The following is a 27,114-nucleotide window of genomic DNA, read 5'->3' as shown; positions in this document are numbered from 1 at the left end:
AGACGCCTCCCTGAGGGTGTCTTTTAAATTTGCAAGCTCGCCTGTTAAAGTACTTCAAAATGTAACGTTGTTACTCAGCTGTAAATTGGTGCTGTGTTATCAACAATATAAGAATGTTGTAGATATGAACAATCTGTACTGATCAGTCCTCATATCTCCACCTCTTTCTTTCTCTTGTATTTTTTTCTCATGTGTGTTAAAGACCAAGCAGCTGCCTGTGGAACTGTGTCAACAACACCAAAGACTTCTATATATCCTCTCCTTTGAGGGGGACATAAATAGCTGGTGTCCATTGGGTTATGGTTTAGTTTAGGGAGAGGGTGTTAAAAGCGTTGACTCAGTGTGAGGAAAAAAATGTGCTGTGGAATGTTCTGAGTCACTGTAACTTCCTTTATTTTACCACAACTACGATGAAAGAAGTTCCAATTAAAGGATATATACAAGTAACACTTCAGCAAGACTCTACTTGTTTTGCATTTCTCCCACCTAGTGGTTTTATTGGATAACTACCATGACAAATTGCCAACACTAAATCCAAATAGGAACCACTGACCAATGTCCAAATGAAGATCACATTGCTCTACTTTCTGACTCATTTAAGTCTTGTATTGAATCACGTCAAGCAGAAATCAGCATTCAAATAGCATATTTAACAGCTTGACAAATATTCTAACACCAAACTGCTCATAGGCTACAGATACATTCAGAAGCCACAGCCCTGTCTAACCAGTAGGGTAGCCAGTTTGATGTACTATGTCAGTGTAAGTTTAATTGTCATCCTCAATACTAATTCTCTTGTAAATGCTGCATTTTCAGCTTTATTGCAATACCAAAGTACATTGCTAAATGAAGTTTAACAGTATTGGTGTAAAATATAAATTTTAAGCATAACTGGATGACTAGGTGATCTGTGTAAGTTTGAAAAATTCTTCCTCATCTATTACTTATTCAGGTTTATTCAGCTCGATATCCTTCTTCATATCCATCCCCACTTCCAACTACCATAGATACTCGCCCATAAGTTGATTAGTCGACTCACAGATAAATCAGGGCAGCTTTTGAGCCCAAAATCATGGAATATTATATGACCCTGAGATAAGTCGGGAGTAAGATTGAAGGGTGTGTGAAATTCTTTTTAAATGACTTCCAGGAATTGTTGTGAGGCAGCAGCAAAGCCAAAAAGAAAAAAAATCAAAAAGGAGCCATTTTACTTTTTTTTCCAAGCAAGAAGGGAGATAAAGGTTCTTATGGGAGTTGTACGCTTACACTGCTACAGTGAAGCACCTACGGCGCTTACAGTGAGGCGTATGATGCTGCAGTTCCATAGTAGCAACCCTAATACAGAACTACAATTTCCATAAGCGCCTTCCCTTCTAATCACCTCATCAGGCAGCTGCTTTTAGAAGCTCAACCCACAGGGTTGACCCGTGTATATGTCGACCCAGATTTTCAGGGTCAATTTTAGGCATAAGTTTTTGACTTATACCTGAGTATATGTGGTGGTAGTGTTTCACATTTGTATTATCCGAACAGTGGGGACTTGTCCTCACTAAATTGTCTAAAAAGATGTTTAAAATCACTAAATAAAATGTATCCAGTTTCTTTTAAAATCTGTAAACCTTACAAGCTGACTAACAGACTGAATAAATGTGCATAATTGGTATAGTATGTTTTGATAGCAACATTTGATGGTGGGGAGCATTTATTAGCTTAGATTGTAGGAGTACAATGAAATTGGTGGTATCATATGCCCATCTGAAAATTAAGCAGCATCCATGAGTTTATTAAGCATTTGTTAATAGGATGGATTCCATTTGGCAAGTTCCAAAGAGTTTATTGCTCTTGAGTCATTTTCTGGAAGTAATGTTTCGATCACTCTATAATATGAAGAGTGCATGCACCAACAGAACATGCAGCATTAATTACTGGAAATAGCTTCACTGCTGACTTAATGAAAGATTAACTAGTATGCTGCTGTATTTATGGACATTAGAGCTGTCTGGGTATCTAACTACATTTGAGGAGCTTGGGACAATAGCAGTACTGATGGTAATACTGGCAATATCCCTGTATTTTTCTCTCTTTCTTTTTTCTTTACAGGTCACTGCCAGGGGATTTGGTCCATTGTTACAGTTTGCCTACACTGCGAAGCTGTTACTCAGCAGAGAAAACATACAAGAGGTCATCCACTGTGCAGAATTCTTGCGCATGCACAACCTGGAGGATTCCTGCTTCAGCTTCCTGCAAACCCAACTGCTGAACAACGAGGATGGCTTGTTCCTCTGCAAAAAGGATACCACCTATCAGCGGATGCATGAAGATGAGAACTCTGAGGGAGAAGAGGAAGAGACAATGGAGTCTGAAACTTCCAAGATATCTTGTCCAAGGGAGAGAATGCACCCAGAGTCATTTAACTTTGAATCTGTCCATTCAGGAGCAGACAAAGAGGAAGGGATGCTGCCCAACTCTGACATCCTGGGAGATGGCAAGGATAGTTTGGACAAAGAAGCAGAGACGCGGTACCCCAAATATAAGAAATACCAGCTGGCATGTACCAAGAATGTCTACAACACATCACACATTAGTACCTCAGGTTTCGCAAGCACATTCAGTGAAGAAAGTTCTGGTGATGGCCTCAAGCCGGAGCTTGCCGTAGGGCAAATTAAAAGTGAGCCTAGGAGTGAGGAGAATGATGAAGAAAACATCACATTTTGCCTCTCTGGAGATGAGCCTGAAATCAGGGATAAAGAGGGAGATATTGAAATGAACCGAAAGCAGCCAGGTTCTGCTGGTGCTGACAAGTCTAAAAGTGATTCCTCTCCTTCCTGCCTAAGGTCTTTTTTCAACCGAACAAAAAGCGTAGATTTAGTTGGCTTCCCCAGTACTTCCCAACAGCACTTTGCCAGGAGTCCAGCATGTCCTTTTGACAAGGGGACAACTCAGGGTGACCACAAAACTGATTATGTCCCTTTCACGGGGAATTATGGACTGTCCCAAGCTGTTCAGAAGGATGCTTCCAGTTTTACAGTGGGATCGGCTCTCGGGGGTCCTGGCTTTGTTGAAGGACTCTGTAAGCAGGAAGGTGAGGCGGACAGGAGGAGTGTTATATTCTCTTCAAATGTTTGTGACCAAGTAAACACTTTGGTGCATTCATATTCTGGCATGAGCAGCTTGGACAAAGATCTCACTGAGACTGTGCCAAAGGGCCCATGGGCAGGAAGTAGCCAATCTCTTCCCAGTTGCCAGACTTATTCTCACATTGGACAGGCAGCTGATCACTTACCAGGACGGATGCGGCCTAATACCAGCTGCCCGGTGCCAATTAAAGTTTGCCCTCGCTCTCCTCCTCTGGAAACCAGAACAAGGACCTCCAGCTCATGTTCCTCCTACTCTTATGCGGAGGATGGCAGCGGCGGTTCTCCCTGTAGCCTTCCTCTGTGTGAGTTTTCATCTTCCCCCTGTTCCCAAGGAGCTCGGTTCCTGGCCCCTGAGCATCAGGAGGCGAGCATGATGGGAGATGGAATGTACAACCAAGTCAGACCCCAGATAAAATGTGAGCCATCCTATGGAACAAACTCTAGCGATGAGTCTGGATCGTTCTCTGAAGCAGACAGTGAGTCATGTCCTGTGCAAGACAGAGGACATGAGGTAGGGAATTTGTGAAAAGTTCACATTAACACTTGTTGTAACCCATTCTTTGAGCCCATTTGTTATCTTAAATGGCCTTCATGTTTGTTTATATGCCAAAGCAGAGAGCAGCCTATTTTTCCCCTCTTTTGTTTGCTCTGTAGTTACGCTAATAGAGAAACAATTATAAAGGACGCATGCACGATGATAGAGACCCATAATGGAACAAGCCTTTGTGCAGCTCATTCTCTTAACCATGATTAGGAGAGCCCCATGTGCTGGCATGCTCCTCTGCTCACATGTGGGAATTCTCCTTTCATTTTTTGAGCTACTATGGTTAGCACCAGTTTGTTTTATGTTTTTTACTAATTATAGTCAATCCCAACCACAGTTTGCAAACCTGCTTCTAACTGTGGTGCAAACTGCAATTTTCCGCGTATTTGCAGGGGTTCTGTGTGTGTGTGTCCCCGCAAATAAGGAAATGGCAGATACAGGGAAACCCTATTTAGATAGCAGTCCCCCTGTGCACCGATTACAGTACCAGTGTTTACTGTAGTAGCACTTGCAGCACAGGTGTTTCTTGCTTAATATTCTCTATTAACTGAAGAACCGAATGTGAAGACAACCAGCCTGCATGCTACAGAGAGACTAACCTGAAGCTGTTTGGCTAGCTTGTAGAGAGTGATTTGTGCCCAGGAACAATTTGTTGGGAAAACCTTAACTCTCACTTGTGCCAGGCTTGCTTAAAGCACAGAGAAAGTCTCTTTAAATGTTTTAGTTTCAATCTATAGTAATGGAATTAATATGGAAGGTGTTTTCTATATATATATTTTTTTAAACAAAGCCAAATGACTGAACATAAGAACAAAACATTGGCTGTGAGAAAGAGAGAAGCGTGTCCTTGTCAGGCAGCTTTACATGAGTCACCAGCCAGCTACTCCACTTACCTTTTTTACCCTGAAATAGCCCTTTGCTTCTTGGATTTTTTAACAAGAGTCAAATAGGGTAGAGTAGGAGTCGGATAAGAAATTGGGAATGGTAACATGATGGGATGTGACAGATGGTTTGGCGCAATGAGAGGATGTGGAGACAAAGGAGCGAATAAGCAGCCCATCCTGGGGCATTCCATGTACAAATGCTTCTATGCAAATGCCTGAAGTCTCTGAGCAAAGATGGAAGAACTGGAATGTCTGGTGACAAGGGAAAACACTGACATAGTGGGCATAACGGAAACCTGGTGGAATGTGGAGAATCAGTGGGATACTGCAATCCCAGGCTATAAACTCTACAGGAGGGGCGTGTTGGAGGTGGGGTGGCCGTTTATGTTAAGGAAGGGATAGAATCCAGCAAAGTAGAGATTGAAGGTGGGTCCGACTCCACCGTAGAATCTCTATGGGTTAAATTACCAGGCCTGAGGAGTGATGTAATACTGGGGGTGTACTATCGTCCTCCAGACCAGAAATCGGAAGGGGACCTTGAAATGAGGAAACAGATCAGGGAGGTGACAAGGAGGGACAGGGTTGTAATCATGGGGGACTTCAATTATCCTCATATAGACTGGGTCAATTTGTGTTCTGGTCACGAAAAGGAGACCGGATTCCTTGACATGCTAAATGGCCGTGCCTTAGAGCAGCTAGTCATGGAGCCCACCAGAGGACAGGTGACACTGGATTTAATATTGTGCGGTACTCAGAACCTGGTTAAAGATGTCAATGTTACAGAGCCATTGGGGAACAGTGATCATGCTGCAATCCGTTTCGACATGCACGTCGGGGGAAGAATACTGGGCAGATCTTTCACAAAAACCCTTGACTTCTGACAGGTGGACTTCCCTCAAATGAGGAGGCTGGTTAGAAGGAGGTTGAAAGGGAAGGTAAAGAGTCCAATCTCTCCAGAGTGCATGGAGGCTGCTTAAAACAATAGTAATAAAGGCCCAGCAGAGGTGTATACCACAAAGAAAGAAGGGCTTCACTAAATCCAGGAGGGTGCCCGCATGGCTAACGAGCAAAGTTAGAGAGGCTGTGAAGGGCAAGGAAGCTTCCTTCCATAAATGGAAGTCTTGCCCTAACGAGGAGAATAAAAAGGAACATAAACCGTGGCAAAAGAAATGTAAGAAGGTGATACTGGACGCCAAGAGAGACTACGAGGAACACATGGCCAGCAACATTAAGGGGAATAATAAAAGCTTCTTCAAATATGTTAGAAGCAGGAAACCCACCAGAGAAGCGGTTGGCCCTCTGGATGGTGAGGGAAGGAAAGGGGAGATAAAAGGAGACTTAGAGATGGCAGAGAAATTAAATGAGTTCTTTGCATCTGTCTTCACGGCAGAAGACCTCGGGCAGATACCGCTGCCCAAACGGCCCCTCCTGATCAAGGAATTAAGTCAGATAGAGGTTAAAAGAGAAGATGTTTCAGACCTCATTGATAAATTAAAGGTCAACAAGTCACCGGGCCCTGATGGCATCCACCCAAGAGTTATTAAGGAATTGAAGAATGAAGTTGCAGATCTCTTGACTAAAATATGCAACTTGTCCCTCAAAATGGCCACAGTGCCAGAAGATTGGAGGATAGCAAATGTCACACCAATCTTTAAAAAGGGAAAGAGGGGGGACATGGGAAACTATAGGCCACTCAGCCTAACATCTATACCGGGTAAGATGGTGGAATGCCTCATCAAAGATAGAATCTCAAAACACATAGATGAACAGGCCTTGCTGAGGGAGAATCAGCATGGCTTCTGTAAGGGTAAGTCTTGCCTCACAAATCTTTTAGAATTCTTTGAAAAGGTCAACAGGCATGTGGATGCAGGAGAACCTGTGGACATATCTGGACTTTCAGAAGGCGTTCGACACGGTCCCTCACCAAAGGCTACTGAGAAAACTCCACAGTCAGGGAGTTAGAGGACAGGTCCTCTCATGGATTGAGAACTGGTTGAAGACCAGGAAACAGAGAGTGGGTGTCAATGGGCAATTTTTGCAATGGAGAGAGGTGAAAAGAGGTATGCCCTAAGGTTCTGTCCTGGGACCGGTGCTTCTCAACCTCTTCATAAATGACCTGGAGACAGGGGTGAGCAGTGAGGTGGCTAAGTTTGCAGACGACATCAAACTTTTCTGAGTGGTGAAGACCAGAAGTGATTGTGAGGAGCTCCAGAAGAATCTCTCCAAACTGGCAGAATGGGCAGCAAAATGGCAGATGCGCTTCAATGTCAGTAAGTGTAAAGTCATGCACATTGGGGCAAAAAATCAAAACTTCACATATAGGCTGATGAGTTCTGAGCTATCTGTGACAGATCAGGAGAGAGATCTTGGGGTGGTGGTGGACAGCTCGATGAAAGTGTCGACCCAATGTGCAGTGGCAGTGAAGAAGGCCAATTCTATGCTTGGGATCATTAGAAAAGGTATTGAGAACAAAACGGCTAATATGATAATGCCATTGTACAAATCGATGGTAAGGCCACACCTGGAGTATTGCGTCCAGTTCTGGTCGCCACATCTCAAAAAGGACATAGTGGAAATGGAAAGGATGCAAAAGAGAGCGACTAAGATGATTATTGGGTTGAGGCACCTTCCTTATGAGGAAAGGCTACGGCGTTTGGGCCTCTTCAGCCTAGAAGAGAGACGCCTGAGGGGGGACATGATTGAGACATACAAAATTATGCAGGGGATGGACAGAGTGGATAGGAAGATGCTCTTTACACTCTCACATAACACCAGAACCAGGGGACATCCACTAAAATTGAGTGTTGGGCGGGTTAGGACAGACAAAAGAAAATATTTCTTTACTCAGCGTGTGGTCGGTCTGTGGAACTCCTTGCCACAGGATGTGGTGCTGGCGTCTAGCCTAGATGCCTTTAAAAGGGGATTGGACAAGTTTCTGGAGGAAAAATCCATTACAGGTTACAAGACATGATGTGTATGTGCAACCTCCTGATTTTAGAAATGGGCTATGTCAGATGCAAGGGAGGGCACCAGGATGCAGGTCTCTTGTTATCTGGTGTGCTTCCTGGGGCATTTGGTGGGCTGCTGTGAGATACAGGAAGCTGGACTAGATGGGCCCATGGCCTGATCCAGTGGGGCTGCTCTTATATTCTTAGGGTTTCTCTATAACAGTCTCCTATAATCATTTTATACAGTGCAGATTAGAAGGAAGGAAGAAAACATGGTTGAGAATGAACAGCAGTAATCAAGTGCTTGCTTGGGACAATGTTACTTGGTTTTTTTGTTTTTGTTTTTTTGCTCCCACATTTGAGAACAAACTCTTAAATGGAAATGTTCTCCTGGTTTGCCTTTGTTCCTGTCCTCCCTCTCCCCCCCCCCCCCCAATATTTTGTTTTCCCAGTCTCTGCATCACACTCGGGGATCGTGAATAATGTTTTTGCAAGTTTAAGTGATAAAAAGATTCCTTGGTCCACCACTTGATTCATGGTATGATGCAGAATCCTTTTGCTATTTTGTCCTCAAAAAACATGTACACTAGTGTAAAAAACAAAGTTTGTACACTATGGTCCTATAGTCATCACCAAATAGCACCTATGGTTATTATTAATTGGCATGGAAGTGGTAATAGCTGCAGTCAGGTAATGCATGTGCCTGATTTCATGAAAACTGAAAGCCTGTGCTCCTTTTTTTCCCTCCTGTAAGATATTGTCCAATAAAGCCTTAACAGTTTTGAGTTGCCTAACTAGTGGCTTATTGATGTGGAGAAACTGATTTTTGCATTAAATACAGTACCTTAAGAACATCTTTCCATACTGTGTTTTCAGGCAGAGCATATATGCCATCCTCATCAATAACTGACACATGGAACACCTTTAAACTGACAGTATAGCAGAGAGCAAGAGAGAATGAACTGTGGTAAATGTTTTCTACCTCCTCATTATGGCAGAATCAAATCTAGTGTTCAGGTCTGTCTGAGACTGTACCATTTCAAAATGTGGTTTTGTAATTGCATGATGAAATGTTCTTCCACATAAGAAATTCCCTGCATGTGGTAAATGTTCATAGATAGTGAGTAAACTTGAGCTCTTCTCCCCTGATATGCTAGCTTTCCATGAACAGAGATTTTTTTTTTTCCTAGTGGGGAATATTCAAACATGCTATCTTGCATTCTAAACTTCCCACATGGTACAGACCAAGTTGTACCATGTGATATTTTTGACTTTGCCATTTGGCTCTCCAAATCTTAGGGAAAATGTGTAATAGGCTACTCTGTAATTCAGTGATGCTCATTAATTCAAAATTTAAGATACCACAGATATGCACACATGGTGTGAGGTGAAGCAAGCTTCACCTTCAGTTCATGAACTGGAAGAAGCTTCTGTCCACAGAGCATAGTGAGGATCCAACTCTGATTTTTGCAAACTCTGTCAGTCGGTTCACCTGATCAGCTGTCTCTGGTTAGTTAGGACTGGGCATGCAACCTGAAACCTGATGAACCCACACGTTTCCCCCTCCCTATACCATGACTTTTACTTCTTGGCTTCTTTCAGTCACAATTCTTTAGCTCATGTGAAGCAGAGCAGTGGTATAGCTAGGGCATCTGGAACCTGGAGGCATGTACATTTTTGTCACCCCCATACATCTCATATACCCCCTCCCCACAGCCTTAGAAGGCCTTCTGGAGGCCTCCGAAAGACACTTTCCAGTTTCCGGCAAAAACCAGAAATGCCTTTTGGAGGCCTTCTGAGGCATGGAGAGGCTGCATGCAACACCTCCTCTGGCATGGTAACTGTGGCCTTCCGCCCTTGTCCCCTCCTTAGCTACGTTCATGAAGGAGGGATAAGTAGTTCAACTCTGGCTTACAAACCAGGATGTTGAATCAGCTTCAAACTCTGGTTTTACATTCTGGTTTGTTAAATCACATTCACGCAAGCCAGCTTCACGCAAGCCAGGTTTCCCAATTGTGCAAGCAGAATAGTGGTGGGGATGGGGATAGAGCACACACACAGCCCAATCCTAACTTATGCTGGAACAGGCAAGCCAGCAGGCCTGCACTGTATTCAGCTCAAGTTTCAGGCCGCCAGAGGCTCAGCCAGGGGCAAGGGGAAACTTTCCCCCTTACCCCAGGGATAAGGGGGTATACAGGGAGAGCCACTGCAGGAAGTGGCTCATGAGGTGGGGCAAATCCGAGCATCCTGGGACTGCCCTGGGCTGCCCAGGAACGGGGTTAGAATCTGGCATAAGTGTGGGATCTTTGCCCCTCCTTCTGCTCCCCACCCTCTTGCCCCTGGGAATGTCCGCTGCCGGCCCTCCCCCACCCTGAAACGCCTCCTCTTACCTCTTACCCACCCTCCCCGTTCACCCTGATTCACCCCGTTCACCCCAGCCAAGCTCGGCCGATGCAACTCACTTTTCTGTGGGGCCCGCATCAGTGCAAGGAGGCTGGTGCACCTTTGTGCGCCAGCTTATCTCCCCTTATGTTGGCGCAAAAGTGCTTTATGGCACTTTCGCAATGACATTAAGCCAGCACAAGGGACTTGCATCGGCCCAAGGGCACTTCTGGGTTGCACCCACAGGCTGATAATGGCTAAAGCTGTATTCTTAACTAGACATAGAACCAGGAGTTAGCTACTGTGTGAACCAACCCTGTGTGTTTTTGTGTGTGAGAAAGCCTACCACCAGCTGATTTGGTATGTATCAGTACCAACTATTATCAATACCAACCATCATCACTAACTGTTGCAGTAGGGACAGAACTCTTTGTCATGTCTACGTGTGTGTTTGTGTTTTCTGTGAAAACCACCTACACTTTGAACTCTTTCGTTTTGAAATGGATCCCAGAGTATTATTAGTATTCAGTAGAAAAAAGTCCCAGTCTTCATTTCCTATCACAGTGACCCTGTGTGAATTGGCATTTTGTTAAATAGGGGAAAGGTTTTGTTTGTGCTGCTATTTCCTTCCTTTGGGTTGAACAAACCCGTGCAGGAACTTGTGTTAGGACTAAGGTATATGAAATTATACAGGGACAGGAGCTGAAAGAGGTTTTTAATTTCTTTCTTGGCCAGGTTTCTTAGAAAGGAGGGAGAGATTATCTTTCTCAGAATAGTTTTATGGATCAAAGAGACACATGACTATTCAGGAAAGAATTTTGCAAGTCAGATGTTGTCAGGATGAGCCCTCCCAGGCCATAAAGTGAGGCAGCACCTCAGGCCTTGAAACTGAGCACTGTGAAAAGGCAATAGATGAGTATAATGTACAGTATTTTTGCTATCAGAAGGGCGTTTTCTATTGCTGACACCAAAATGTTTCAGGCCATTGATGTCTGCTTGACATATTTACCACATTTTTCTTTTTTTCCTATTCCTTTCAGCCCCTCAGAGACTGTTTAAAGAAACTAAGAGCCCAATCCTATCCAACTTTCCATTGCTAATGTATCCCTGAGATAAGGGAACAAACATTCTCATCTTGATGAGGCCTCCATGACTACCTCACCACCTCAGGATACAGCCCACACTCCATTGGCATGGCTACAGCAGTGTTGGAAAGTTGGACAGGATTAGACCCTAAGTGTTTAATGCAGACTAGGAATATGCTTAAAGCTTAATGCATGTTTTAGCACATCATTTGGGAAGTCGTTTATAAATTTTTATAGAATAGGAATTGATCTCTGCTCAGTTGTTCACCAATATCCTTTTGGTAGCTTCAAACGCAATTGGTTTGGTGTTTGTCTTTTTCTCATATTCCCTTTGGATCCCTGCAAGTAAAATCTAAACTTAATAAAATTTAAAAGCAAAGATTTCCTGGAGAAGATTAAATAAGGGCAGAAAACATTTGCAGACCACTTTCTGAGAACTGTTAATATCCAAGGGAATCATTTTCATCTTGCCTTTTATATTTAAGAACACCTCCTAAAGTGGGGCTGGTAAGTTCCATTTTCAAAAGAGATCTTTCTCAAAGGCAGTGCTGTGAAACAATTTAGTTGGTCTGCTGAGAACGTTGAAGACCAACCAGGGGCTCTTGACAGTCCAAAAGCATTTGTGTCCAGTTGCATTTCAAATGGCCTTGTGTGTGTGCGTGTGTGTGTGTGTGCACGCACATACTGTAAGAAATAACTCGGAATAATTCAGGTAACCTCAGCAGAGTTATGCAGGTAAGCACCTGTCCCTAACATTTAAGAGAACATAGTACAACGTATGAATACTGCTTATTCTGGAACTGTGTTAACTGAGCAAAGAGGCATCTTTTAAAATGGTGATTTTCTTGCATTTAGTGGGGAAAGACCAACTCTCCCTATTTACCCGAACACAGCATGTTTTCCTACGGCTGTTTTCTGGTTACTTTTCTGCATCTTTTTATATTGTGAGTCTTTTTTGGGACAGGGAATCATTTATTGATTTATTTTGCTTTGTAAACCCTTTTATGAACCTGTTTGTTCAAAAGTGGTATTTAAATATTTTTAATGATAATTTTGTTTAGCTTTACATTTGATGAAATATTCTAGTCTTTTTAGGTTGTGTTTCCTATCCCGAGCTATTTTGATTTATTTTATTTAGTATGTTTCCCTACCCCTTACAAATGTCTATGCACGATGAGTGACATTTGGGACTAAGGCATGGTATTTTGTGTCCATGGGAACTTCCTTCTCAAGGTTCTTAGCAACCTGGGGAGGAGGGTGTAGTTGTCATCAGGATCAGTGTGCAAAGGGAAAGGATTAAGGGCCCAATCCTATCCAACTTTCCAGTGTCAATGCAACCTCAGTGCAGCCCCGAGGTAAAGGAACAGCCATTCCCTTACCTTGAGGAGGCCTCTGTGACTGGCCCCCCCCCCACTGCAGGATGCGGCACTCACCCTATTGGCATGGCTGCATCGGCGCTGGAAAGTTGGATAGGATTGGACCCTAAATACTCTATCACCTCATTCCAGGATCCCAATCTTGAATCCCCCCCCCCCCAACAGCGTTTGTCTTTTAAATTGGAAGACCTAATGGTTGGTTGGTTGGCAACCTTTAGTCTATGGTATAAGCCTACAGCACCTGGTATTCCCAAGCAGTCTCCCATCCAAGTACTTACCAGGCCTGACCCTGCTTAGCTTCCGAGATCAGACAAGATCAGGCATGTGCAGGGTAACAGTTGAAGACCTAATGACACTTCTGTCATCATGTGAGGTTTTATCTTTAGTTGAAGAGGTAGTTAATTTTCACTTGAAATGTGAAAATGAACCATCCAACAGGTACTGTGTTGCATGATTAGAAGAAAACATGATCTGCGATAGCTATTTTATACAACCAAGCAGTTACCTGAATATGGTGGTAGGCAGAGGACCACCTGTTGCAGTACCTGGGATGGTGTGGGTTACAGTCTAGTTCCTGCTTATGTATCACAAAAGTGTGGGGAGGAGGGAGCTGAATTCAGTTTTGAGAGTGGTAGCTTGGAAGGTCTGGTCTAATCTTCTGCAACATCTACCTATCCCTGCAATAGTGAAGGGGGAAATCCCTCACTCTTGGAGCAGTTCTATTTTATTCTATTTTAGTTCTATGCTTTTTTATTTGTTGCAAGGGTAACTGAAGCATTTGTCATTGAAATGTGTCACTTCGCATGCAAGCCACTGTGAAGAGCAATGACATTAAAATTGGGGAGACATGTGTACTTGTCTAGACTTGTGGGATTTATGAGCTATACTGTCCCAAGAAGAAGGACATTGTTGTGACACACAAGCATGTCTTTATGATTTTATTAAAGGCAATATTCTGGAGGAGAAATGTACAGCTATTAACTATTAAATAAAATATTGAGACTTCAAAGTTCCTTTTTTTTAGCAGGTAGTTGCTGCTTATAACACCACGCTGAAATTAGGAAGCCACTGCCATGGTTCCCAACTTGAAATGCTTCATTCTTTGTTGGAAAGTGTTTACTGTCTACATGACCCCAATTGACCAAAGTTTGTTTTTTTATTTGCAAAGCATGCTCTTAATTTAGACTGCACTCACATTATTCAAGGTCTGTTAATGTTTGACAGATGCTTGAAAACACTAAATTGACTTTCCCAGATTATATGGGCATAGATCTATCTACCAAACGATTTTATCTACAGCCAATCCAAAGTCAGTGATCTCATTGCATCCTTACCTCTCTGTCAGCATTACTTTTGAAAGAAGGGATAACCTTGCAGCTTTGGAATGCTGTAAATGATTTATTTCCAATATCTGTATCTTTTCTTTTTGAAAAGTATATGGACAAACTGCTCCCATTTTCATCAGTTACTTTGATCCTAAATGGGTAATCTGGATCTATTTCTTGGTGGGTGCAGGAATAGCTGAGCTAAAATCTTAATGTTCTCACACATTTAGAAAACTGCAAGTCTTTCCAAGTGCTTTTGCAGACTTTCATGACCTGTAAATGTTTATACGTGTAGGTGACTAGTGACTTATGCATCTGGAGATGCCAGTACTGTCATCAGTAAAAGTCATCCGTTACTTACACAAACAAAAAAGGTACAATCTGGAAATACCTGGATTAGGATCAATCAAGAAAACGCCAAATATTAAGCTGGGTTTTGAATTCCACAAAACTCTTCATCAGGCTGGATGTGAAGCCAAGCAAAGATGTAGGGGGGTTGGTAGAACATGGTGTGAAGCCTCCAAAGTCTGTAGTTTTCGGCCTAAAATGAAGTACAAAAGAAATTAGGCAGATTTAGTGTGGATTAGCCTCCCTAGGTGCTAGTCAAGATCTCAGCTGTGCACCCAGGAAGAAGAGACAATGGCTGTCCCTTCATTTGCAGAATATAAAGTCCAACAGTTGCTCCATTCTGTCCCCAGTTGAAGGACACAGGCCCCTTGCCAGGAAGTAAAAGGAAAATGTAGGGTTGTGTTGTTTTTATTTTTTTTTATAGCAAAGGTGCACCTCATGGTGCACCCTGAATAGCACGAAAGTGTGAACTAAATGAACTAGCAATCAGCTGGCAGCCAGACACATCACAGAATTCCTGGCTTTCTAAAACATGGCAATGGAAAAGCAAAACGGGCCTTTTCAGGCCCAAATGACGAGACAGATCGGGAATTTGCCATGCGCTAAATAAATAAATATAGCAAAGGTGGAGATTAGTATAAGGTGATGCACTAGAAGAAAGTCAATAGAAGCCAGATTTGTAGTGTTACTTAGAGGGTGGACGGCTTTTACCCTAGACTATAAAAGTCCCATCCTGAGAGGTAGACAATAGTTTTCCTTCAACTTCAAATTGTGTTTGTTAAACAGGTATAGAAGAAACCCACTGTCACATTCCCTCTGTTGTCATCCTTAGTTTATTAGGGGAGACTGGGGGACAAACAAAATGAAACTTTTTGTTTAATACATAGCTTTCTTGGTGACACACAGGTCAAACATTGGAAAGAATGTTGTTGTTTTTCCTGTTCTGGGTTCTCTGATTTCTATGGCTGAAATCCTGTGTTCACTTTTTTGAGAATGAGCCCCACTGAATGTCTTTCAAGTCAACATGCTTAGTTTTGGCCTGAATCTCTCTCTTCTGCTGCAGCCATTGATTCTATGTAGCAATGGGCTTCATTCCTTGCCATTTAGAGTGAGTAGAGCAGTTACAATGGTGGGGTTAATACACATTACATTTATCACATCCCCATAGTTCATTGACAGTCCCTAATGGATATTATAAGAGTGGTCTATTCTGAAGAGTGGTCTGTTTTGAAAACTGGTCCTTAACACTTTTTTACCAGGATTTTTCACCCATCCCAGGTGGCAAAATGGAGTTTTCAGATATTGTGGACACATGGTGGAAAGCCCTGGTTGTGAGCAGGGATCTGTAAAGTACTTATTTATGAATAAAGTAATAATATAAACACTTTTTGAAACATGCACATCAGAAACATACAGGTCCAACCTCCTAATCCATGGGTTCAAGACAAGTAGATTTAACTCACCACATGTTCCGAACCCACGGTGGAAGGCTTGACCTGAGCTTTTTGATGCAACTGGAGGTGTTCTCTGGTCACATCCAGGAGCCTTTCTGAGGCTACTTATGGTCGCATCCAGAGATACCTCTCTGGTTGTGTCTGGAGGTAATAACTGACCAACCCGTGGATTTGCATATTCGTGGGTTTCCATATCAATGGGGAATACAGGAATGGATCCCATGTGGATACCGAGATCCAGCTGTAATGTGTCAAATGCCCCACAGGTATGCTCTCCTAGAATAACTGTGCTCATTTTATAAGTATTGTCTAAATCCACCCTCAGTTTTGTTATAGCCAGATCTGCATGTATCGTTCCTGCTTTCAGGTAATTGTGTATTATGGAGAAAGTTAAAATTGCACACACTTTCAGAGCATAATCCTGTCTCTGGGAAGTGCTGGCTCAGTGGTTGCTACACTGGCACGAGCCATAAAAGCACCATAAAGCATTAAACGACTTGTGAGGAAGCACCATAAAGTTTTAAAGCACCATAAATGACTCTTGAGGAGGCAGCATTGATGGGAAGGCCTGCGCCAGCCCGCCAGCACTGGATCCAAGCCCCTGTCTGCCAGATGAGGTGAGTTTCATGCCAAGCAGTACAGGAACTAGGAGAGGGTGGAGAGCGGGGGTTTTGGTGGCAGGGTGGGGGTGTTTCTGGCCTAGGAGGGCAGAATGGAGTGTATTGAACCCAGAGGATTGTAGGATTGGTAGTGAGATCTGCCATATCCTAACCTCCCTGCCGGCCCGGTGAACATTACACCAGGGTGCTCAGGCGTCTGCCAGCTATATAGCTGGTAGAGATCTGAGTAACCCCATAGGACTGGCTAGAGCGTCATTCAGGGTGTGGAGAAAAATAACCCCTTAGCCCAGAGTAATCTCCAGCTACTTCCTAACTTGTACTGGATACAGTGCTGGCCATGCAGCCTGGCTGCACTAGGTTAGGATTCGGCTGTCTGATGTTAAGGCAATAAGGGAGGAAATAAGAGCAGCTGTAGGAACCCAGGAAAATAATGATGCCCGTCAGAGCTAAGTTGCAAGTGTTATCTTGCAGGCAGGCCTCCTATGTCTTCAACAGGTACATCAGGGGTGCTCAGTAAGTAGATCGCTAGCTACCGTCGATCTCGAGGCAAAATGAGTCGATCGCAGGCTTCTCTCCCGTCCACGCATCCCTAGGAGTGAGCCCCTGGCAGGCTTGTGAGCCCAGGGAGCCAGCCCAGGGAGTGAGCACCTGGCAGGCTCCTCCCTGGGAGAGGAGCCGCTGGCAGGCTTCTCTCCCGTCTACGCATCTACTGGGGCTGACTTACCTTTCCCCTGCTTTTGCACTGGTATGTATGGAGATCTGCCCCCCCCCACTTCCATCTGTTGGTTCTGTGTGCAAGGGGTTTTGCACTGGTCTTGCTGTGATGTCTATATAGAGATCTTCCCTCCCCCACACCTTTCCCCTGTTTTTGCACTGGTATGTATGGAGATCTGCCCCCCCCCCCAACTTGTTGGTTCTGTGTGCAAGGGGTTTTGCACTGGTCTAGCTGTGATGTCTATACAGAGATCTTCCCTCACCCACACCTTTCCCCTGCCTTTGCACTGGTATGTATGAAGATCTGCCCCCCCCCCAACTTCCATCTGTTGGTCCTGTGTGCAAGGGGTTTTGCACTGGTCTTGCTGTGATGTCTATACAGAGATCTTCCCTTCCCCACACCTTTCCCCTGTTTTTGCACTGGTATGTATGGAGATCTGTCCCCCCCCAACTTCCATCTGTTGGTCCTGTGTGCAAGGGGTTTTGCACTGGTCTTGCTGTGATGCCTATATAGAGATCTTCCCTCCCTCACACCTTTCCCTTGTTTTTGCACTGGTCTGTATAGAGACCTGCTCCCCGTCCCCCCGCTTGTATTGGAATCGAGGAAGATCTGGTGAGGAGGTAGATGTGGTGTCAGCAGTGGCCCCTTTAAGAGTAAGGCCTGGGCATCCAGCAGAGTGTGCTGCACAGCTGCAGCCACTTGAAGGCAATAGGGCCTTCAGGGATATAAGAGCACCTGAGGCAGGAAGGGCTCCACTTATTTATGTGAGTCAGCCTTTTCCTACATGAAGATCATTAAGTCCAAGTGCCATTCCACCATGACTGATGAACATTTGGAAGTGTGCTTGAGGCTGGCTGTCAGCTGCTACTGTCCGGACTATGCATCCTTGGCTGATTCACTTCAGTGCAAGTCATCAAAGTAAACTCAAGTAATTACAAAAAATGTTTATAGTTAATTATGTTGTGTTGTGCAATATTGGCTTATGCGGTTATGCAAGGTACACCAACATACATTGTACACATAAATATTATATGTTATGATGGCGCGAACATTGTAAAAAAACTCTGGTAGATCTCCGGGCCTTGCTGGGTTTCAAAGTAGCTCTCAAGCCAAAAAAGTGTGAGCACCCCTGAGGTACATGATACAGAGAGATGAAGGGATGCAAAAAGATTCAGCTGCTGTTTCTCCATGCCAGGAAACGTCTTACCTGCTTTTGCCTACCATACAGCTGTTAGAGGCGCACCAGCTCTTTTGGGGACGGGGGGTTGCCTTCCTGGGAGTAGGATTAGAAATGAAATTGTTTTTGCCTAAGTGCTTGTTGTAGTTTGAAAATTTAACCAAATGTCTGTAGTCCAAAGGGTATGAAAAGGAAATGAAACATTCTTCATATCGCTAGTGAGCAGTCTGTCAATGTGATTGTCCACATCACCATGTCTAAGGTCAGCCACTGTATATTTAAGCAAAAGCACTGTTTTCCCTGGCAGTGTTTTCATGGTCTTTCATGCCATAGCAAACTGACCCAAGGTATTTTGATATAATGCCATCTCTGGGGCCGTATGGCATCATGGGTCAAAACTTCACAGGTGGCACAGGAGAGTGAAGTCCAGTTCACAGAAAGTGTTAAAAGATAAGATGTGTTCAAAAGGCCATTGTTTGGGGGGGGGGGGGGTTTAAATCATAGTGCAAAGGATTGTAACAAAATAACTATTCTTTTGCTTTGCTATGTGAAGAACCTGTACTGTAGTGAATGCCAAACTTAGTTTGTACAATATTTATTTGTAGGGGGATTTTATTGGCTTTTTGAGCTTCCCACACAGTGGTTTTATTACCACATATTTGACAGGTGCACTTGGAAGGCGTTAAAATCCACTTTCAACTATCAAAGGAGTCTTCCCTCAAGAATTTTAAGCATTGGTAGGCCTGCCTTTGTTGCCCGTATTTAAACACTGCCTTTCTCTTTTGATGAAACTTCAATGTCTTCTTGCTGCCACCTCTTGGTCAACATGAATAGTGACGCTATCAAATACACCCTCATGATATTTCAGAGAATACAGCTGTGTTGCATGTAAACTGTGCCACGATACACAGGATGCTAATTGATTCATTGTGATTTGACCTTCATGCGGGCAATAACTCAGCAGTAGAGCACGTGCTTTTCATGCGGAAGGTCCCAGATTCAGTTTGCAGCATCTCCAGCTGAAAGGATCTCAGGTAGCAGAGGTAGGAAAGGTCCCTATCCTTACCCTGAGAACCACAGCCAATCGGTCTAAACCAGAAGTTCTCAAACTCCTTTGAGGTAGTTAGGAACCCTGTAAGTCTTGGTGGGAACTGGGGTGGTGATGTTGCCACAGCAATTCCAGTGCCTCCATGACCAAGGGGGGTTTAAACTTACCTGGGGAGTAGCGCCAGCCATCGGGAGGGCGCAGGGGGATCCACAGCCCACCTCTGCAGCCCCCTGTCACCACAAACCACTCCGATCTGAGTTTGAACTCACTTCCAGTTTTCGAAAACCGGAAGTGAATTCCAATCTCTGATCGGAGCCGTTTACAGTAGTGGGGGGGGGCTGTGAACCCCCGGCACCATCCTGATAATGCCCCTAGCTTTTGGAGGCGGCACGATCACTGTGGCACCATTGTGACTGTTTTTTCCAGGCTACTCCCCTTAAGTGGGTATGGCAACCCACCAGTTTGGGAACCACTGGTCTAAACAATACTGGGCTAGAGATGAACCAATAGTCTGATCTTGAATAGGGCAGCTTCCTATGTTTGCACATTCTTAAATGTGTTTTGCTTGATCAGAATAAGGTCTACCACCATCCAATAATAGCCAACCAGGTGGCTAAAAGCTGAGCAGCATATCATGAAGGTAGTGATGGACAAAGCAAAGAAATACTGAGTATAGAATTCTACCTAGTTTTCATGGGTATTGAGTCTGTTAATGGCTATTTTTGGTGAATCTGTTTAATTCTTTTTTGAAACCATCTAAGCTATTGATGGTACATTTTGTGATAGTGAATTCTGTATTTTAGTTTGTTCATTGTTTTGAATAAGTGTTCTGTTTTATCTGTCCTGAAATCTGCTACCAATCCAATTGCATTGATGTGCCCTCAATTCGAGGAATTTAAGTAGTAAATGAGACGGAACAAATTCTCTCTCCATATTATTCATAACTTTATACAAGTGCTCCTTTTTCTGACTAGAGTGTTCCATTTGCTTTTGTTGGAAGTAAATGCGTTTAAAGTTTTTATTTTTTTCAGATTTCATTTTTTCCCTCCCAAGAAGGAAAGGGTTCAGATTATGTGTTTTTATTCCAAGGGTGCATTTTTATAAATTATAATTGATTTAAAAGTGTACTCGGCAGTAACATAGATGGTATAGTATCAGCAGGTGCAGCCACAGTCATTACCCATGCACCCCCCCTCCCCCCAGTCTAACTCAACCAGCCTATAATGACCAAAATGTAGAGGGGTTAGAAAACCTTTTTATTTTTACTTTATTTTTAATTTTTATTTTATTTTATTTTGCAGATTTCTGGGTGGGTTTTTTTGTTTGTTTTACAAAAATGAGAAGTGCAGAAAGCAGTGTTGTGTGTTCTTATTTTGTTATTACCAAAAAATATCACACCTCTAGCTGTCAGGAAGGTAAATTTAGCTTCCTCATCTCTACTCCTTTCACATCTATGACCTTCTTTGTGAGCTAAGGTAGCCTGAGCAATATACAGTATTCCAAACATGATGGCACCATATATTTCTGTTATTTCATTTTTCAACTCTTTTCCGGACCATATCGGGCGACACTATCAGGGGGGTGACACCACTGTTGGCTAAAAATGTGGAAACCTCTGTGTGTGTGTGTGTGTGTGTGTGTGTGTAATTTAATGCAGAATGTAATGAATTTTCAAATCATGTTGAATTTTCTGTGTTCCGTCAAAAGTTACAGCCAACTAACCAGAAAAAGAAAACACAACTTCCTTATGCCACAGAAAGTAAATTTCCTTAACTCTTTCCTTAGCCACCTTGATTGCCCTTCTAGGTGGGGTATAAATCCAGTAAATAAATAAATAAAATAACTCAAAACTGATCTGTGAGACTAATTGTTCTGAGAGCCAATGTAGTGGTGTTATGATAAAGCATGGAGAAGTGTTAGTATGATTGAGCTCTGCTATTCAGTTGTGTGAGTCCCATCAAGTTGGCCGCTGTTTGTTTCTATTGACTAGTAATAGAACAAAGTATTCTTCAGAAAAAGCACTTTGGCAAGCTCAGTGAATAGTTGCACCAGCAGATCAACCTGGAATACTGCTGAAACCCTTTCGTAAGATTTTGGGACACCGCATTGGTGTCTCCTGTGGATACGTCCTGTTCTAAGCTGTCATGTGATGATTGTCAAATTGGATGATTCTTGGTTCCACTGCTGTATCTTTGTTGCTTTCCCTGCTCCAACAGCTAGCATAGGACTTAAGTGGGAACAAAGCATCAATAAGACTACAGAACTGTTCTGACTTTAGGATTTATAGCTAGATCGATTTTTCAGACATTAAATATACTCTGTTATCTCAAGCTGTGTGTTCCTTTTGAGAAACCAGTCCCTTTTATGTGTGTAAAATTTCATTCAACTTGGAATTGCACAGAGCAAGATGTAACATAATTGATCTTGTTAATATTAAAATAACTTACAGTGGTGGAAGATCTACTTTGTAAATTGTGCGAGCATCCAGAATCACTTGCTAGGATGTTAGCAATAGATGCTAATGAAATTAAATGTTCTGTTTGAATATAAGCATAGTTTCCCTAAACAGTTGCTAAATACTGTATTAATTGAGCAATCTGTCTTTTGCTTTCTGTGTTTTCTTGTTAGGTGAAACTTCCATTTCCTGTAGATCAAATCACAGATCTTCCAAGGAACGATTTCCAGATGATGATAAAGATGCACAAATTAACCTCAGAGCAATTGGAATTTATCCATGATGTACGACGGCGCAGCAAAAACCGAATTGCCGCTCAGCGTTGCCGCAAGAGAAAACTGGACTGTATTCAGAATTTAGAATGTGAAATTCGCAAGTTGGTGAGTTGAGTGACTCGTAGGTTTCACTGAAATATTTGCTCAATTCCTATCATACCTTTCTTCCATAATGGAACCCATAATGGCTCCCACGTAGTCTCCCATTCAGGAACTGACCAGAGCCAGACCTACTTAGCTAGACCAGAGCATCAGCCAGGTTACTGCATTAAGTACCTTCAGACCATGGACCCCTTCACAATCAGTGTAAAAACCTATTGATGCAGCACTCTCTTCTCTCCAGTGAAGCATGTGCACAGTCTGGGAAACCACTGTAACTGGTGAGGGGAGGCAGTGGAGTCCAGTGTGGCAGGTGAGGGAGGCCGTGGATCTGTGCATGAAACACATTTCTCTTCTACCTCACTTGCATTCCTGACTATCTTTGTCCTTTTAAGCTTCTTTAGCCACCTCTTCTTTAGCCACCACTTCTGCTCACCTCCATCAGGTGTGACTTGGCAAGCTAAGTTCATGGAGACAGAACTGTGGGCTGTGTGGAAGGGATATGCTTTAAAGTTTGAAATTCTCAAGAGATCCCATACTTTCCACTTTCCAGTAATAGCTTTATTTCTCCACCACAGAAGCAAGGAGTTCATGGTGTCGGCATATTCTTGAGAACTCACATTTTTCATCTCTCTCAACTGTGTCTTCAGTTGCAGTCCTTTTACTTTCTTCCACAGGAGTTGACAGAAACTGTTCAGTTTTGTGAGACAGAGAGCAATTACAACCCACTACACTGATGACCATTTCTAAAGTTGTTGTAGGACTGTATGAGTGGAAGGGATGCAGTGGATCCTGAAATCTATTCTTCCTAGTGCCTAGTTTTTGTTTAAACTTCTGGAGGAAGACATGCTACAATCACAAATTCCACATGTTATGTTCAGCAAGCAGACACACGTGATAACTTCAGGCTTTTTATCTTTTACATCTTATTACTAGGCCTTATTAACATTATCAGAGTGGGAAGGAGGCAGCTGGAAAATCACTTCGGTGTAGTGAGATTTCAAGCTGTGGTCATAGTTTTTGTAACTAGCTTGGGCATAAGCTGACTGGAATGTGTAGTAAGTATCCACATGAGTGTCAGCAGCCCTGAGCACAGTATGGGAATAAATTTGGGCATTTCTTCTGGGGAGCTACTACAGCTGTGATGCAGAGCTGCCAACATGTGGAAGCATTTCTGTGATGGCACCTATACTGCTCTCAGTAATGTTTCATTTAAAAGGCACCTCCCTGCATTGTAGTAAAGGCTTCAGGGAAAGGGCTATGCCAAATATTCCCTCTAATGTTCCAGTTGACTATATGGAGAGAGCTTTTTACTTGGAGGAGCATTTAGAAGTTGAATGCACATGTATACACACACCCCATCACAGACTGAAATGGTATATTCCACTACCTCGTGTTGAATCATGGTGCAGTCTGGCCCTGTCTTGGGTCATTGCAATATTCTGGAATATTGAAGAATATACCATCGTTCTCTACAGATTAACACTTCTTTTCCTCTCTCTCTCTTTCTCTCAGGTTTGTGAGAAAGAGAAGCTTCTCTCCGAAAGGAACCAGCTGAAAGCTTGCATGGGGGAGCTGTTAGATAATTTCTCCTGTCTTTCCCAAGAAGTGTGTAGGGATATGCAGAGCTCCGAACAGATCCAAGACCTCCATAGATACTGCCCTGTTCTCAGGCCTATGGATCTCCCTGCCCCTACCAGTATTAACCCTTCACCAGCTGGAATGGAGCCAAGCATCGTGACATCCCAGTGTGTCGGAGAAGGCTTACAGTGCTGTTCAGAGCAAAACCCTGTGCCGCAGCTAGGAGCACACTGGCTACCAAACAACATTTCTGACAAATGCGCTGCAGCAAGAGTACTGGATGGCGCTGACCAAGGTACTTACTCGGAGCAGGAGCTCCCTCTAGAGCAGAATAACCAAACAGTGACCATGGACTTCTGTCAGGAAATGACTGATAAATGTACAACAGATGAGCAGCCGAGGAAGGAATACACCTAGTGGCTGTATATACCTTGTACGTCTCAGCTAGCAAGGTATTCTTCAGTCCGCCAGTGGCCACCTCCATTTGTTGTCTAGATTGAAGAACCTATTTGGTGCACACTACAGTGGTCTTAGCAGCAATACTGTTTTTAAGTATTCCCTCTTCTCTACAAGCAGGAGTTTAACTTCTTCACTATGGTGCTATCCCTTGCTCAAGCAGGGGAACAAAACAGTGGCAACACTGTCTTTCTTTTTTTTTTTAATTGTTGTTGTTATTGTATTTTAATTTCAATATTCAACAGGGATGGACAGAACACCTCTGAGGACCCAAACGCAGCTTTTTTTCTCAGTGGCCCATGTCACAAAACCCTAACTCAGGAATTTCCTCTGAATGTTCAATTTTTCATTGAAGACAGCTTCTTTACACATCAAAGTTTTATAGCTAAAACTGTACATACTATATATAGTATATATAAAAATATATATCCATATGCAAAAAAAAATCCCTGCATGCCTCAATTTTTCTCATGAAAACAACTGGAAACTTTTTCAGTTCTGTCATATAAACAAGTTCCAACATTCCTTTTTTTTTCTTTTCTTTTTTGTTTTTGTTTCTAGTTTTTTTGTCTTTGATACTAGAAGTAGTTTGCGTTAAACTCTCCCCCACACACAACTCGGTTCACAGTTCAGCAATATCATTCAGTTTGTACTTATTTATAAAATTTTAACGTTGGAAGCTTATTGAAATTTTAATAGAGACAGTATTTGTGCCCCGCTGTCTCATTGTGCACCCGTTTGAGCAAAGTGGGTTTTATTCTGATTTTCTCACAGATACTGTACAGCGACGGTCAACTTTGCCACTTGCACTGAGTTTTGGATCAAACCTCTTTTCATAAATGAAGTTGTGACTTCAGTATAATTCATATACTGTATACTTTGCTTTCTTGTTGTTGCTTTTTTAAATTATTATTATGATCTTCTGTTGAATAAAGCAGAGAAGAACAATGCTCAGGAGACTGTTATGTTGGGAAATAACTATCTTGCCAAGTACAGAATTTGTCCGCTAGTGTTGATTGGGCATTTTCTGTATTAATTTTTGTTCTTTTTAAATTTTCCTAAATCAAACAAAGGTTTGCTTCTTCTTTTTTTTTCTTTTTTAAAGAGGGATTACTGCTTGTCAAATACAGTTCAGTATTTAATAAGTTACTTTCGAAACCATTCAATGGCCAGCGTATGTCATTGATACTGAGAATATTTTAAGAGAAATGCGATTTACATCAATGAATGCAGTTCCCTGGCTCCCTGTGAAGTTTGAACTTAGCTTCCCAACGCAGTTCTTACTCATTCGGGTATTACTGTGCTGTTTTGTCCTGTGAATCCTCCTACTTAGCATTATCTGTTAGCTGCAGTATCTTACTGCACCTGTTCCATTTACACTGACATCAGCTGAGCCTGATGCGTGGCGGCTTGCTTTGTGCAATCCTGAACCCTAAGGGTTAAAAAAGTATGCATTTCTGCAGTGATTTGATTGTCCACATATCAGACTGCAGTGCTGTAGGATCAACACAGTGCTTTCATCAGCACAGACCAGCTTCTGTCTCAGAGGAGACTTCTTTGGGGGAGCAGATTCAAATGTATTGCATTTCTAACTCAAGGAAATTTACAAAACTCTGATTTGTGTAATTATTGTGCAAGGCAGCCTTTTTCCAGATGCAACTTCTGCACCTCAAACATAAAAGGAAAATGACAAAGGACACAGTCCACTGGGAACTTTTTCCATACCATCTCCCTTGAAATGAATGGGAATGGCACTTTCCCATTAACCTCAGTGGGGCTTATATCTGAGTAGACATGCATAGGATTGCTTTGTCACACAGGTACTTCTTTCCCTGGTGAATTGTGTCCCTGTGTGATTTTTTTTTTTTTACTTTGATTTTGTGACTTTCTACCTTCATTGTGCCATGGTGCTTTGAGCTCTATTTTCTAACTACAGCCATGGTTCACAGATTGGTACTGTTCACTTCTACTGCGGATCAGACAACGTTGGGGTGCCCCATGTCGCTGATTCAGGCAGTTTTTATCAAGTGTGACAATGAGTTCCTCCATGCTAATGTTTACACTAAGCGGTGTGGCACTCAGTAAATCAGCATCGTATTTCTAGAGGAGGAACTGGCTCCCTCTTTTTCTTTCTCGCTCTTTTGTTGTTGTGGTGGTTGTGGTTGTTGTTTTGTTACCAGCTTATACAGACAGCTCACCAGCTCCTTCTCTGTTTTCCAAGTTCACTGCAGTCTGCCTTCCAATAAGGAGGCATCCTAATTTCATGTGCCACATTTATTTACCAGGAAGGGGGGGGGGGTCCTTATGGAGGTTGGCGATGAAATAGATATATATAGATATGTAGAAAATTTAAGTATTAACCATTTCTGTAAAATTAAAAAAAATAGAAAGCTGTCTCTGTATATTTATATATGTCATGGATATGAGTTCAAGCTGTCGGGCAATGTTTTGACACCAGGGCGGGAGAAGTCCTTTACTTGCTTTGATAGTATAGCTGTTTAATTATATTGGAACCCTGCAACCATTTTGTTTGCAGGGCATAGAAGCTCTTGGGGGGGGATATGCAAATATGGGGGTGTAATCAGCTGACGTGGCAAAATGCTTTGGTGCTTTTGCAAGAGTTCTTACTTCTCTGAGACAGACAGTGATAGAAGCTAGAATTTAAAGCTACCTGTGAATTACATTGTGGCTTCATAGCCAGGGTTTGCCATTTGGGATTTTTGTTGTTGTTCAGTTGACAGTATTGTTCACATGTTTTTCTGTTGCCTTTTTTTTATTTTAAGTGACCTCCTACAGCTAGTTGTGGTTTTGATGGGTATTCAACCAAGTCTAAACTAGCTTTCTGACATGAAGATTTACCGCCATGCCAACTCATGTGCAACTGGTACTTTTGACGTCATTCCAGTGGTTTAAATGTAATTAACAGAACATATTGTTCTACAGCTATTGTACTGACCCAGCTCTTTCATTGGTGCTGGGTATCTCTACCTTTTTTTCCTCTGTTTTCTTTTTTTAAGGAAACTGATGATTTTTGTGTGTTTGTTTTGTTTAATCCACTGCTCAGATAAGTCTGTTTCAAGCTTTTTTAGAATGTTTTGAGTTTGGCTCATCACCATTTAGAAGTAACTGGTTTGTATATTTGCTTCCTTGGACTATATATTGTGCATGGTTTCTTTGGAACCACATAGGGCTCTTGGGCTAACTT

General features: G+C 42.7%; 1 protein-coding gene and 1 pseudogene across 1 annotated transcript in view; one reads left to right on the top strand and one right to left on the bottom strand.

Annotated features, from left to right (window-relative positions):
* The window catches only part of BACH2 (BTB domain and CNC homolog 2), a 101,203-nt gene extending 77,333 nt beyond the window's left edge, over nt 1-23,870 (top strand). The window contains exons 3-5 of the mRNA XM_066610102.1: nt 2,101-3,648; nt 21,672-21,878; nt 23,388-23,870. Of these exons, the coding sequence (XP_066466199.1) occupies nt 2,101-3,648; nt 21,672-21,878; nt 23,388-23,870 (2,238 nt within the window). The remainder of the gene's footprint in view (nt 1-2,100; nt 3,649-21,671; nt 21,879-23,387) is intronic.
* Nucleotides 12,586-12,702, bottom strand: LOC136637310 (5S ribosomal RNA; annotated as a pseudogene).
* Nucleotides 23,871-27,114: the final 3,244 nt, after the last annotated feature.

Source organism: Tiliqua scincoides, chromosome 1 (genome assembly GCF_035046505.1).
Source record: "Tiliqua scincoides isolate rTilSci1 chromosome 1, rTilSci1.hap2, whole genome shotgun sequence".
NCBI classification, from domain to species: domain Eukaryota; kingdom Metazoa; phylum Chordata; class Lepidosauria; order Squamata; family Scincidae; genus Tiliqua; species Tiliqua scincoides.
Note: the sequence above shows the minus strand (reverse complement) of the source record. Positions and strands in the feature narration are given on the sequence as shown.